This window comes from Poecilia mexicana, unplaced genomic scaffold, assembly GCF_051168715.1.
Source record: "Poecilia mexicana isolate PSO_F unplaced genomic scaffold, ASM5116871v1 scaffold_2, whole genome shotgun sequence".
Taxonomy (NCBI): Eukaryota; Metazoa; Chordata; class Actinopteri; order Cyprinodontiformes; family Poeciliidae; genus Poecilia; species Poecilia mexicana.
The window spans coordinates 51,812,137-51,826,014 of record NW_028263371.1 but is presented as its reverse complement, the minus strand read 5'-3'; the positions used below and the strand labels follow the sequence as shown (position 1 = coordinate 51,826,014).

General features: G+C 38.9%; 1 protein-coding gene and 1 long non-coding RNA gene across 5 annotated transcripts; both read left to right on the top strand.

Annotated features, from left to right (window-relative positions):
• The first annotated feature begins 724 nt into the window (after positions 1-724).
• LOC148160916 (heat shock 70 kDa protein 12A-like) lies at positions 725-3,731 on the top strand. Its single transcript, XM_088003983.1, has 4 exons — positions 725-1,006; positions 1,187-1,411; positions 2,069-2,240; positions 2,704-3,731. Exons 1-4 carry the CDS (start codon positions 725-727, stop codon positions 3,729-3,731), a joined length of 1,707 nt encoding a protein of 568 aa, XP_087860109.1.
• A 3,395-nt stretch (positions 3,732-7,126) lies between these two features.
• LOC148160915 (uncharacterized) lies at positions 7,127-7,651 on the top strand. 4 transcript variants are annotated; one of them, XR_015762406.1, is made up of 4 exons: positions 7,127-7,194; positions 7,266-7,329; positions 7,401-7,467; positions 7,535-7,651. It is a non-coding gene; the product is annotated as an uncharacterized LOC148160915 (long non-coding RNA). The 4 variants fall into 4 exon arrangements; XR_015762405.1 differs by having other exon boundaries at positions 7,416-7,651; XR_015762404.1 differs by having other exon boundaries at positions 7,401-7,651.
• The last annotated feature ends 6,227 nt before the right edge of the window (positions 7,652-13,878 follow it).

Sequence of the window (13,878 nt, the reverse complement as noted above, 5' to 3'; positions counted from 1 at the left end):
CATATGATAAGATATAGTAGAGTGTGTTAGTGAATAATAAAGACATAAAATAATTTCTAAAACCTATATTTATTAGTTAATAAAAATTAATGATCATTTAGAATTTGCACTAATTAAACTTTAATGATATTACAGAATTAGCTGTCATGAAGGAGAAATCACTTACAAACAATTCACAAGAAGCTAAGAGGAAACGCCTGTTTATTGGACTTCTGCATATAAACGTACAGTTGTCACTGTAAAAGCAGACACAGCTAGGCGAGTAAATCCTTCAACAGAATACTTTAAGGTTAAAATCTAACCAAAGTTCCATATGTGGTTCACTGAGAAATTTGCCTGTAACAAAGATAAGGTCTACCTGACAACGATGTTTTACATTTAACAAATAAACTACTTATGAAGTAAAGCTTAGTTGCTATTGAGTGTAATCAGTAATCGAAATGATAACAATGGATTATTAAATCATTTTTGACTAATCTCTGCTTAATGGAAAGTTTTGTGTTTTTTATTTTTTACCTTTTAATTGTCTCAGTGAAGAATCATGTTTCCTCTCTTGCAGCCTGGTCCTCACTGAGTGTGCTGAGTGGCACACCTTGTTTATGTCAGATTAGGTATCGACGTTTAGTTGGAGGTCTTGTTGACTCCACCTCTTTTAGAGTTAATAAAGGTGTTGTGACTTCTGCAGTTCGTAGCCACTTCACCGAGTACCTTGAATCGTTCTGAAATGGGGGACTCTTTTATCATAGCTATAGATTTTGGAACTGCATACAGTGGACATGCCTTCAGCTTGACTACCAGAGAGGCTGAGAGTAATATCCAGATAAAATTGTGGGGTGAAGATGTTTGTCAACAGACTCCAAAGACTCCTACATGCATCCTCCTTAGTGAGAAGGAAGAATTTCTCAGCTTTGGTTATAAAGCTCAAATGGAATATTTTAGAATGAAGGCAAAACACGCCAAAGATTGTTTCTTTTTTGACACCTTTAAGATGTCTCTCTACGGTAAAGTAAGTAAAACATATTTTATGTCTTCTGATATAGCTGTTTATGATGATGCAATAATGAATCAGGATATAAACAATATATCCAATATTTTGTTATTATTGCTGGATGCAGTTGCTATTCTGTTTTGCTTTGCATGTTGTAAGCTCAAAGATTCAGCTCCAAATGTATCTTTTAATGCCCAGAACTGCAACAGGGATCTGAAAATCAAAGCAGCCAATGGGAAGGAATTAACAGCCCTAAAGGTTTTTACAGAAGCTCTCAGATTCTTGAAAGATGATGCACTGGAAACCATCAATAAAAGTGCAGCTGGTAAAAAGTTCACAGCTTGTGACTTCACCTGGTTACTGACGGTTCCTGCCATCTGGGATCATTCAGCTAAGCAGTTCATGAGAAAAGCTGCAATGCAGGTACTTTATTTAAAAACTTATTAAAGCTACTGCATGTAACTTCTATAAAGAATATGTGTTTTACATATTTGTTAAAACTGTCACCATATCGTGACAGTATGATACAGATAATGTCTGAAAGAATTGATCTCCTCCTTGTTCTGCTATTGCAGTCTAAAGAAATACACCACACCTGGCCAAAACAACCAATCAGAGCCAGGAGGAGGGTTTTAGAATTGCCAGTTAAAATCATTTGCCTACTGCTAAAAATGCTAATGCCGGAGAAACAACTTATCATTACAGGAAAGCAATTTATCTGGTATCATTAGTGGTCATGCTAAGTAGCCTGAGCATTCACAACTGGGTATGCTAGTTACAGCATAGCATAGAGCAAATGAGTAGGAGGAGGGAGGATGAGCAGCACCACACAAGATTGTGTCTGACAGCACTAAGACCCACCTTCTGGCTTTGATTGGTTGTTTCCAGTTAGGACTGGGAGCATGGGGAGAAGGCAGAGGAGCTAAATTTTTCACAGTTTATGTGTCTGAATCCATAATGTTATGACATGATGACAGTTTCAACAAATATGTAACTTTTTTTTTATAAAAGCTACATACTGCAGCTTTTAAGTTTAATTGGGAAACATATTTTCTAATACTATATTTATTTATATCCCAGGCAGATATTGTAACAGAAATAAATCAAGAAAATCTTGTCATTGCACTGGAACCAGAAGCAGCATCTGTTTGGTGTAAGAAGTTGCCAGCCAATGGTTTCATAGCAGAACACCAAGGAAAAGAAACACTAGACCATTCTCCAGGAACACAATATGTTGTTGTTGACTGTGGAGGTACTCAATGACTTTAGAAATATTAATTTTTATTTATTTACTGTTGTATTGCACAAAACTTCAAAATATGTTTTTGCTTACACCTACAGTTTTGACTTCATATTTTAGGTAAATAGACTTAGTAAATTATTAGCTTAAACAATTACTTTCAGTTGTGTAAAATGAAAAGAATTAGGTTTCAGTCACAAAATGACTAAAAGTGATCAGATGTATAAAAAGATAAAATTTAAATTCAATCTTAAGTTATTGGTATTTTTAAATACTTTGAAAAATACCTGAGGATAGAAGGGCTGAAGTCACCAGTTACATCTACCCATAACAATGTTTTTCTTTTTTTGGCACTGTTGATCCATCCTCCTTAGTAACTTTTGGCTGTGTTTGTGTGTGTGTGTGTGTGTGTGTGTGTGTGTGTGTGTGTGTGTGTGTGTGTGTGTGTGTGTGTGTGTGTGTGTGTGTGTTCTAGGAGGAACCATTGACATCACTGTTCATGAAGTCCTGGAAAGAGGAGCCTTAAAGGAATTGCACAAGGCCTCTGGGAACAATCTGGGAGGAGAAACTGTGGATAGAAAATGTAAAGAGTTCCTAAGAGAAATATTCTCTGATGGCATCTGGGATGAATTTGAAGAAAAACATCCCAATGATGTTAAGAAAATGATGTATGATTTCACAGTTTTCAAAAAACAAGATGATGATGCAGAGATCGATTGTCCTTTTAACCTCGGACATATTGCTCAGAAAAAAAAAGAAATGGAGATATTTTTTGAAGGAGTGAAAGGAGCATTTTGGGACGAAGGATCCATCGTCATCACTAAACAGAAACTGAACTCTTTCTTTGTAGAAAGTCTGCAAGGCATCACTCAGAGTCTCAAAGAAATTTTTACAAAAGGGTTAAAGATTGAATATATTTTACTAGTTGGGGGCTATGCTGACAGCAAGATCCTGCAAAAACATGTTATTGATAGTTTTGGCAATAAATGTAAAGTTCTGTGTCCAATTAGGCCACAAGAAGCAATCCTCAGAGGAGCTGTAGAATTTGGAAGAAATCCTCACTTGGTGGCATCTCGAAAAAGTGCCTTCACATATGGAATCAGAGTATCTCGAAGGTTTGACAACTTGAAGCACCATGCAGAAAAAAAAATCACCAATAAAGATGGTGAGTGGTGCAGGGATCATTTCATGAAACTGGTGGAAGCTGGTGAGGATGTGGGTTGGGATGAAACCAGATCCTTCAGCTTATATCCTACTCAAGCAGATTCAAAGATGATGAACTACAACTTCTACTGCACAAAAAACAGAAATCCAAAGTATGTGAATGAAGAGGGAGTGGAGAAAATTGGCTACTTCTGTCTGTGCTCTCCAAACACTAAGCAGGGTCTGAATCGTGAACTCAAACTGAATATTAAGTTTGGCTTCACAGAAATGACTGCAGAAGGCATTGATGTAGATTCTAACTTAAAATCATCAATCAAACTCGATTTTATGAGGAAATAAAATCACCAAGATACAAAGTATTCATTGAGTGAAGAAGATCACTGTGTTTTATGTACTTTACATGTATTTGTATTATGTTGACCTTTTATTTTATACCTATTTTTGCTCTGAAATTGTTGGCCATCATCACATTTAAGAACTTGGCACAACTATATTCTAAATATATTTTATGTAAAACAATATTATGTGCATGAAGCTTGATAAATTAAAATGAATGTTATAAAATCTAAAGCAAAGATCAGTTGAAGATTGTTAAATGTGTAGTTTTATGTATTTATGTATTTCATGCATTGTGGGTGCCTGTTTCTGTGAATTCATACTGTACTGACCCTGTTTATGAAAGCATCTTTTCATTTGAGATTTTTACTTTGTTTTATATCAACATGAGATAAAATACAAAGTGTACCCACATGGATCGAAATAATGATGCGTTCAAGATGAACAGGTCCAGCTCTTGTAACATTAAATAGAATCCACATCAGTTCAATGTTTAGTTTTTAGATTATTATAATTTGCTCCTGTTACATAGTCAAGTTTAGTTTTAATAATAAAAAACATAGACTCAAACAGGACAATATAAGGAATCTAAACTGACTGCATCAATCACCAACTTTGCAACAATCTGTCCTAAACAGAAATCAGAAAAAAAATTAAACATAACTGGTAAGAATAATTTTGTACATTAACTTTGAAATAGCATTTTCTCTTAAAAAGGGGTTGCTTTAATACATCAAGCTGTGATTTCAGCACTTAGTGTTCAAGTAGCATGGACTGGTGGTTTTTAACTCAGTACGATAAGCGGATGATAGTAAAGTTTCCAAGCTAAAGGTCTTGAGCTCACAAGACCTATCAAACTCTCTTAACTTACTCTCTATTAAGAGATTTTGGTAGTTTACTGACATTAATTAAAATACTTCAACTAAATTCAGCACAAGTTTATATTTTTCTTTAGTCTTGGGTCTTTGGATACTTGCTTCAGGACCTGGGGAATCAGTCTGTGGCTCGCCACACCTAAATTAAATATACTTATTACTGGAGAGCTGTATCAGACTTTCTGGTTCAATACTCTACGAGTTTGAATCTTTCATAAAGTAGAGGGATTTCTTTTTTTTAAGAGGTAACTTTTCATTGAAGTGGACAGAAGTCACATGTGGGTTTGACTTGAAGTCACCCAATTACCAAGCTAATATTCTTTGAATGAAGCGTTTCTAGATTTTTAAGTTGACAATATATATTATATTTTCTTGAGTTCTGCTCCTATTTGTGAGAATTAAATAATCTACTGTGAAGAAAAATTGGTAAAATGTCTGATATTGGGGATAATACACAAACTAACCTTTTGGCCGTTACATGTCTGATGTGAACTTTACTAATAACTTGGTGGTACTTTTTATTCTGTTCAATAATTCACAGGTTCCCAGCAGACCTCATCTGTTTTACTGTAAGTACTTTAAGAGCAGAATGTTTATGATGCAACACATTACAGCCTCTCTGAAGGTTGTTGTGTCATTAAAATGTCACATACCTGCAATGAAATTGACTTGTTTTTTTTCAGGTAACAGCAAAATACTTAGACAGACATGTGATAAGAGACGTCATTTTACAACTGACATTTTGCCTTGAATATAAATATGAACAAAGTGTAAGTGTTACCTTTCAAGACATTCTTGCCAACTGGAAGTAGGTTGAAAAAATTATACATTGTTTCAGTAAGCATGTTAAAACACCTGACATTCCCTTCACAGTCAGACCATAAAGATTAACCTAATGAATCTCATCTCTTTTGGAAACATTTTTAATGTTACCTACATGTTGTTTTAAACATAATCTTATTGTTTACAGATTGTTTTTGATATTTATAAAATATCTAAAGTGTTCAAAGAGTTTTATAATCCAACAAGCCACAGTCAGCTTGTCTGTGATTAGGGATCAAGGTATTGTAGCCAAGCCATTAGTAGTGGCCATGGGCCATTATGTGGTTAATATGTTCTTTTTCTTTTCTTTTATGGTGCCTGAAAACTCATTATATCTGTGTCTCAGTAACATAGTTAAGAGCCTTTATAACTGCAGATTGTGTTCATAGCTGATCTGCTGCTTGAAGATTCAAAGTCTACAAGAGATGGTTAAACATAACCATGCCACATATAGGAAGCTGTTTGTGTGTGGTCTATAATCTATATAGAGACACAGTCTCTATACTTCTTGTAAAACTCTGTATTGTCTTTGATTTCCCTCAGATAGTGTGCATCAGTATGCACTGTGAGCTTTCTTTATAATAAAATCCTCATTTTATTCAGATAAACCTATCTACTAGTCTTTCCAACTTCATTTCCTTAGAAGTCAATAAAAAAGGAGGACACAGAGGGTAGACTGAGGTCCTTGCACTCAACCCTTGTGCAAGGACCTCAGTCCGATGAATCTATTGTAAAACAAAGGCCATTAGAGCCAAAAAATAACAAATCTTCCTATGGAGTGGTTTTAATCAAGAAAACAGAAAATTATGACAGAAGCTATACAAATTTTATTTGTACAGCACCTTCGGGGCGACTGTGGCTCTGTGTGTAGAGTAGTCACGTTGCAATCAGAAGGTTGTAGGGTCAATTCCAGCTTCCTCCTACCACATGTCAATGTGCCCTTGGGCAGGGCACCCAACCCCAAATTGCATATCAGTGTATAAATGTGTGAGCATTTGTGAGGGCAAATGGGTGAATGTGACTCTAGAGTGGTCAAAATGACTGGAAGAAGCACTCTATAATTTCAGTCCATTTCACCTTTCAGCAACAAGACAGTTCAAAGTGCTTTACATCATAAAAATATAAAGTCATAGAACACCCAATCAATGTTTGAAACATTACAGTTTGTCAAGTGCCATTGTTACACATAAGATTATTGATTAGGCTTCAAAAGCAACTCTAAACAGTTGGCTTTTTAGTCTAGATTTAAAGGAACTCAGTGTTTTGGCAGTTTTGCAGTTTTCTGGAAGTTTGTTCCAGATTGTAGTGCATACAAACTGAATGCTGCTTCTCGTTGTTTGGTTCTGGTTCTGCTCTGCATCCACAGAACCAGAACCAACAGACCTGAGAGGTCTGGAATGTTGATATAACAATGGTAAATTTTTAATGTATCATGGTGCTAAGCTGTTCAGTGATTTATAATCTAAGTACTGTATTTTAAAGTCTATTCTCTGAGCTACAGGGAGCCAGTGTAGGGACTTTAAATTTGGTGTGATGAGCTCTGGCTTCCTGATTTATATTTATTGTTCAATATATATATATATATATATATATATATATATATATATATATATATATATATATATATATATATAGGTAGCAGCATAAATAGTGCGCTGCCACTTTAAGGCCAATTTCAGCTGCTGCACATAAGCAAGCCTTCACCTGTCATGAGGCTGCTTGTGTCGTGACGTCAACCGAATCTGCTTCCTTTGTTTGCACTGTTCTGGGTAAGCGTGGCTGTTTTATCGTTTGTCGGCTTTAATAATGGCTATTAATACTAATTGGTTTATCTGCTTAGCCTCCTTTGCTGCACCTCCAATATCTGGACCGATCTGTCCGTTCATTCATTTGCTGACAGGAAGGTAAGGGCTTAGCGTGGCTAGGTAACATCTACCCCATGTAAACAAAACCTTCACATAGCGTTTTCTTACAGTTGCACTGCATCTAGGTGGATTTGGGGATCTGATTATTTGGCAGTGCAGTCATTTATCAGGTCACAGGTAAGCAGCTGCTGCAAGTTATGTTTTTGTTAGCAGTTGTATTAATAATTTGCTCTATTCTTTTTAGCCTTCTGACTCATCAGCATTGCACCTGGAGTGACACTCGCTGCTGTTTTGCCTACTTATAAATTGTTTTAAAATGCTAATCTGCACTTTCCCTGGGGATAAAGTGCAACATTGTAAGGCTATTGTATCACTGTTTTACTTGTATTGTTTCATTTTTTTTTTTTTTTGTCTTTTAGGGACTGAGGCTTCTGTGGTGGTGGTGGTGACCCTTGGTGGCGGTGTCTTGTCTTGTGTGTTTTGTTGGAGCACCTTTTCCTTTCTTTGTTTGCTGTGTTTTTGTAGTGTCCAGGGTGGTCCCCTTTTTCTGCACTGGATGTTGCCCCTTCCCTCACTACTTCCCCCATCGGTCTCAGATTCCTTTAAAATTTAAACATTTTATTATGTTGTCAAATGCATTCACTGTTTTAACCATTCAATTTCAGATTATTAGAAATTTAAACAACATATTGAAGTTTAATCAATTTTTGTAGAACCTTCTGAATCTCGTCTCCTCATTTCCAGCAGAACTTGCCTGTGTCCTTATTGCATTACATTTTCCTGGAGTTATTCCAGGTGGCGTTGTTGGTCATTGTAACATTTTATATTAAATATTTGGGTTCATAATAAGAAAATCCACCCCCCAGGATTTAAAAAAATAAAAATAATTCCCCTCTCACCCTCCGTGGGTGGTCTCTTTCATCCTCTGAGCTCGGGTCCTCTACCAGAGGCCTGGGAGCTTGAGGGTTCTGCGCAGTATCTTGGCTGTGCCTAGAACTGCACATTTCTGGACTGAGATGTCTGATGTTGTTCCTGGGATCTGTTTGAGCCACTGCTCCAGTTTGGGGGTGACTGCCCCGAGGGTCCCGATGACCACAGGCACCACTGTGGTCTTCACCTTCCAGGCCTTCTCCAGTTCCTCTCTGAGGCCCTGGTATTTCTCCAGTTTCTCATGCTCCTTTTTCCTGATGTTGTGGTCACTTGGTATTGCTACATCCACCACAACGGCTTTCCTCTGTTCTTTATCTACCACCACAATGTCCGGTTGGTTCGCCATTACCATCTTGTCTGTCTGGATCTGGAAGTCTCACAGGATCTTAGCTCAGTCATTCTCCACCACCTTTGGGGGTGTCCCCCATTTTGACCTTGGGGCTTCCAGTCCATATTCGGCACAGATGTTCCTGTACACTATGCCCACCACTTGGTTATGTCGTTCCATGTACGCTTTCCCTGCCAGCATCTTGCACCCTGCTGTTATGTGCTGGACTGTCTCAGAGGCCTCCTTGCACAACCTACACCTTGGGTCTTGTCTGGTGTGGTAGATCTGAGCCTCTATTGCTCTGGTGTTTAGGGCCTGTTCCTGGGCGGCCAGGATGAGGGCCTCTGTGCTGTCCTTGAGTCCAGCTTTCTCCAGCCATTGGTAGGATTTCCTGATATCAGCCACTTCAGTTATTTGTCGGTGGTACATCCCATGTAGGGGCTTGTCTTCCCATGATGGTTCCTCCAGCACCTCGTCCTCTGTTCCCCATTGCCTGAGACATTCGCTGAGCACATCGTCCGTTGAGGCTTTGTCCTTGATGTATTTATGGATCTTGGATGTTTCATCCTGGATAGTGGCTCTCACACTCACTAGTCCTCTGCCTCCTTCCTTACGGCTTGTGTACAGTCTCAGGGTGCTGGATTTGGGGTGGAACCCTCCATGCATGGTTAGTAGCTTCCGAGTCTTAACATCCGTGGCCTTTATCTCTTCCATTGGCCAGCTAATTATTCTGGCACGGTATCTGATTACTGGTAAGGCATAGCTGTTTATTGCACGGATCTTGTTCTTGCCATTGAGCTGGCTTCTCAGGACTTGCCTTATTCGTTGGAGGTATTTGGCTGTGGCTCCTTTCCTTGTGACCTCATCGAGGTTGCCATTTGCTTGTGGTATTCCCAGGTACTTGTAACTGTGCTCTATGTCTGCTATTGTTCCTTCTGGGAGTGAGACCCCTTCTGTGCGGACGACCTTCCCTCTCTTTGTAACCATCCGGCCACACTTCTCTAGTCCGAATGACATCCCAATGTCAGTGCTGTAGATCCTGGTGGTGTGGATTAGTGAGTCGATGTCTCGCTCGCTCTTGGCGTACAGCTTGATGTCATCCATGTAGAGGAGGTGACTGATTGTGGCCCCATTCTTGAGTCGGTATCCGTAGCCAGTCTTGTTGATGATTTGGCTAAGGGGGTTCAGGCCTATGCAGAACAGCAGTGGGGACAGAGCATCTTCTTGGTATATGCCACATTTGATGGACACTTGTGCAAGTGGTTTGCAGTTGGCTTCAAGGGTGTTTTTCCACAGCCCCATCGAGTTTGCAATGAAGGCTCTTACAGTCCTATTGATGTTGTACATCTCTAAGAATTCAATGATCCAGGTGTGTGGCATTGAGTCATAGGCTTTCTTGTAATCAATCCAAGCGGTGCACAGGTTGGTGTGTCGGGTTTTGCAGTCTCGGGCGACTGTGTGGTCTACAAGGAGTTGGTGTTTGGCTCCTCTGCTATTTATGCCGATGCCCTTTTGTGCCGTGCTCATGTATTTATCCATGTGCCCGCTTATCTTAGCCGCTATGATGCCTGACATGAGCTTCCATGTTGTAGAGAGACAGGTTATCGGCCGATAGTTGGATGGGACTGAACCCTTTGAGGGATCCTTCTGTATCAGGATTGTGCGCCCTTCAGTTAACCATTCAGGGTGAGTCCCATTCTGTAGCAGCTGGTTCAGTTGAGCTGCCAGTCGCTCATGGAGGGCAGTGAGTTTCTTTAGCCAGTAGGCATGGATCATGTCAGGCCCTGGTGCTGTCCAGCTTTTCATACCCGAGACTCTTTCTTGGACATCTGCCACAGTGATGGTTACCGGGGCTTGTTCAGGGAGGTTGCTGTGGTCCTCTCGCAGAGAGGTTAGCCACTGTGCATTGCTGTTGTGGGACGCCTCCCTTTCCCATATGCCTTTCCAGTATTGTTCAGTCTCCAGCCTTGGTGGGTCTGCTCTGCTGTTATTACCCTGCCATTGAGAGTACACTTTAGCTGGTTGGGTGGAGAAGAGCCGGTTAATCCTCCTGGCTTCATTCTCTCTTGTGTATCTCTTTAGGCGGCTGGCCAAGGCTTGGAGCCTTTGTTTGGCAGTTTCGAGTGCTTCAGGTATGGGCATATATATATATATATATATATATATATATATATATATATATATATATAAAATCTCCGGCTGTACTTCTTGGGTACTGGTCTTTTCATTGCTCTGACAGTTGGCTCACTTCCCTCCTTGTCACCTTGATTTTTGCCTCTAACCATCTTTTCCATGGTGGGTATTGGATCTTATTGTTGTTCTTATAGCCAAGTAGCCAAGTGTTGGTAGGGATTGTTGTCAATTCACATCCCTTGCCGTAGCATTTGTGTTGTACCTCGTCAATCTCAAGTTGTGGCAGCAGTTGCCGTTTGCGGATGTTGGAACACTGCTAGTTGTTTAGAAGTCATTGTAGACTGGGGATGTCGAACTAACCATTCTTCCCACAATCTTTGCATGTAGCCCATGCAAAGACTTTACTTTTTTCTACTTTTACTCAACTACATTTTACAGTAAGTATCTGTACTTTCTACTTCACTACATTTCTACCAAACTGCCGCGTTACTTGTTACATCCAAGTCGCGTTGCGCTTTTTTTCCGTTAAAATGTGAAGTTCAGGGATTTAAGGTGGCGCCGTAAAATCCAAGCAATAACGTGACTTAGTGTCTGTTGTCACCTATGTCTCCACCTTTACTCGCACGCGGAGCTCCAGACATGCGCAGTGGTTTCCTCTGAGCGGGAGAAGATGTCTGTCTGATCGTCAGTAATATAATAGCTGCATAAATCATAGATATGGCGACATGTAAAACCAGCAGCGCTTCGCTTTCACAGACGGTGGGGACTTCGTCCAACTTTTAGCGTCACTTCGAAGGAAAGCTTAAAGAAAGGTAAGATCCGTGGACGTGATGTTAGCAAAGCTAGCTGTACTGAGACATATGTTGCTTCTGCGATGAAAAACAGTTGTCACTCATGCGCTGAATTATTGTGTGGAGGTGTTGACTGAGGTGTCGCAGATATGGGACAACACTGTGACCAAAGTCTGCATTGATATGACATTCATGAACGATCCGATTCTTCTGGACGGATCTTTACTGATTAAATTTATTTCAGCTCGAAGTATTTAATAACTAGGTGTTTTATGGGAATGTGGATTTTTCAGATCAATTTGAGAAGCAATTTTGAAGGTAAAACTTAATGTTTTTGTGTCATGTAGCACGGGGTGCTGGTCTTGACTTGGTCTCGGGTTCGGTGGTCTAGACTACAACTCTGCTACTGGCTCCTTGGTTCCATGTCCTCCCTCACCCACCTTCTTTCCATCCCCTTTCTGTTGGATTTCTTTAAAAATAAATGCCACTAGTGGCAATAAAAAAGTGAAGTCCATGCTATGTTAGGACAGGAGACAAGATGTTTCCATCCCTGAAATTATGATGCATAGAATCACATTTCTAAGTCTAAACTATGTTACAGAGAGTAAAAATAAAAACATGCTTTATCTGTGGTATTGTTCATTAAAATGGCACATTTCTGATGTATTCAAATTAAATACGATCTGTTCACTTAATGATATTAGTGATTAGGTAATGCATTCAGCAAGTACTTTTACTTTTAATACTTAAGTATTTTTAAAAGCCAGTACTTTTTTACTTTTACTTAAGTACAAATGTTAATGTGGTATTTTTACTTGAGTACATTTTGTCTGTGTATTTGTACTTTTACTTAAGTACATTTTTTGAGTACTTTCTCCACCACTGTATAGCACACAGCTAGTACTGGTAGCAACTGATATACTGAAAATGAGAGCTAAGCAGACCAGGACTTCTCAGTTCAACTGGAGATCCGACAAGAGACAAAGACAACAGGTGGACTTAAATACACAGGGAGGATAATCAAGGAATGAGACACACCTGGGAAACAATCAACGGGGAAGACACAGAAACAGAGACTGACGGAAGGAAACTGAACACAGAAAACCCTAAAAATAAAATAAATACACAGAAACAGGGACCATAACAGTGGCCCCAGGAATCTGTTACTGGAACAGATTCCTGAAGTGGAAACATATCTTTATATGCTGAAGCACCAAGAACTGAGTTCTGTTTGAAAATCACTCAACAAATTTATTTCTGTGTTGTAATGTATGTTATTGTCCAGCAGAGAGCAGAGCAGCACTGTGAGAAGACAGACTATACAGAAGAGTTAATGAGTGGGTTAATCAATCAGTTGTCAGTCAGACTTTTAATTCACAGCTGAAGCAATTCCTTTAAAATTATTATAGAAATAATCAGTTTATTATTTCTATAATAAACTGGTTGTTTTTGTGCTTTAAGCTAATGGATCTTTCAAAAGTTTTTTGTAACTCTCTTAGATTCTGACACATCAAACGTCATTGTCTCTTACTGAGGTTTTACATGAAAGATATGTTTTTTTTCAATAAAAATCTAAAATGGCATGCATTTATCAAACATGCCACTGATGACATTACCACCAAATCATACAGTTCCTACAACATAACATAATTTCACAGAGTAAAGCTTGAGTTACACAGACTGATATGTGGATTAAAATTGAGTGGATTTAAATTTAAAACCATCAGTAGTACAAATGTCTAATTTCTGTGAAAAGCATAAAGACCAGATTTTCAGATTCCAGGTCTACTCTTGAATACTTTAGAGCTGCATATATTAGTGAAACTGAGATATGTTTTTTTTATGAATACACCTACATTTTTTATTTGCTTTAAAACATCTGCATACATAAACAATTAGTTCCTTTCTAATAAATCCTAAAAATAATCTGGAACCGAAAGTCATTGGTCTCTGTAAAAACTTTATACTACAGCAGTGTTTCTCAACCCTGGTCCTCACCTCCTCCCTGACCTGCATGTTTTAGGTGTTTCCCTTCTGCCACACACCTGAATTGTATCTCTGGGTGATGAACAGGCTTCTGCAGTACTTGACGGTCATGCAATCATTTGAATCAGCTGTTCTGGAATAGAGGCACATCTAAAACATGCAGAGGAGGGGGGCGTGAGGACCAGGGTTGAGAAACACTGGACTACAGTATATATGTGCTGCTTTTACCTCATATGACCTATTCTTTCATATATCCTAATACACTATTTTGATTGAGGACAATTTGAATACAGCTTGTTGATGGGGCCTTTGTTCAGTTAGAAAATCATTCTGGTAGTGGTTTTAAAGGCAGGCTGATGTGTTATTGCTTATGGAGGAAGGAGATGAAGGATAGAAGGAAGAATAAGGAGGAGGGGTATT

Coding starts and splice junctions, on each gene's coding strand:
- LOC148160916 (XM_088003983.1), top strand. CDS start 725: ATGGGGGACTCTTTTATCATAGCTATAGATTTTGGAACTGCATACAGT. Junction 1,007..1,186: donor AGATGTCTCTCTACGGTAAA/GTAAGTAAAACA, acceptor TTTAATGCCCAG/AACTGCAACAGGGATCTGAA. Junction 2,241..2,703: donor TGTTGTTGTTGACTGTGGAG/GTACTCAATGAC, acceptor TGTGTGTTCTAG/GAGGAACCATTGACATCACT.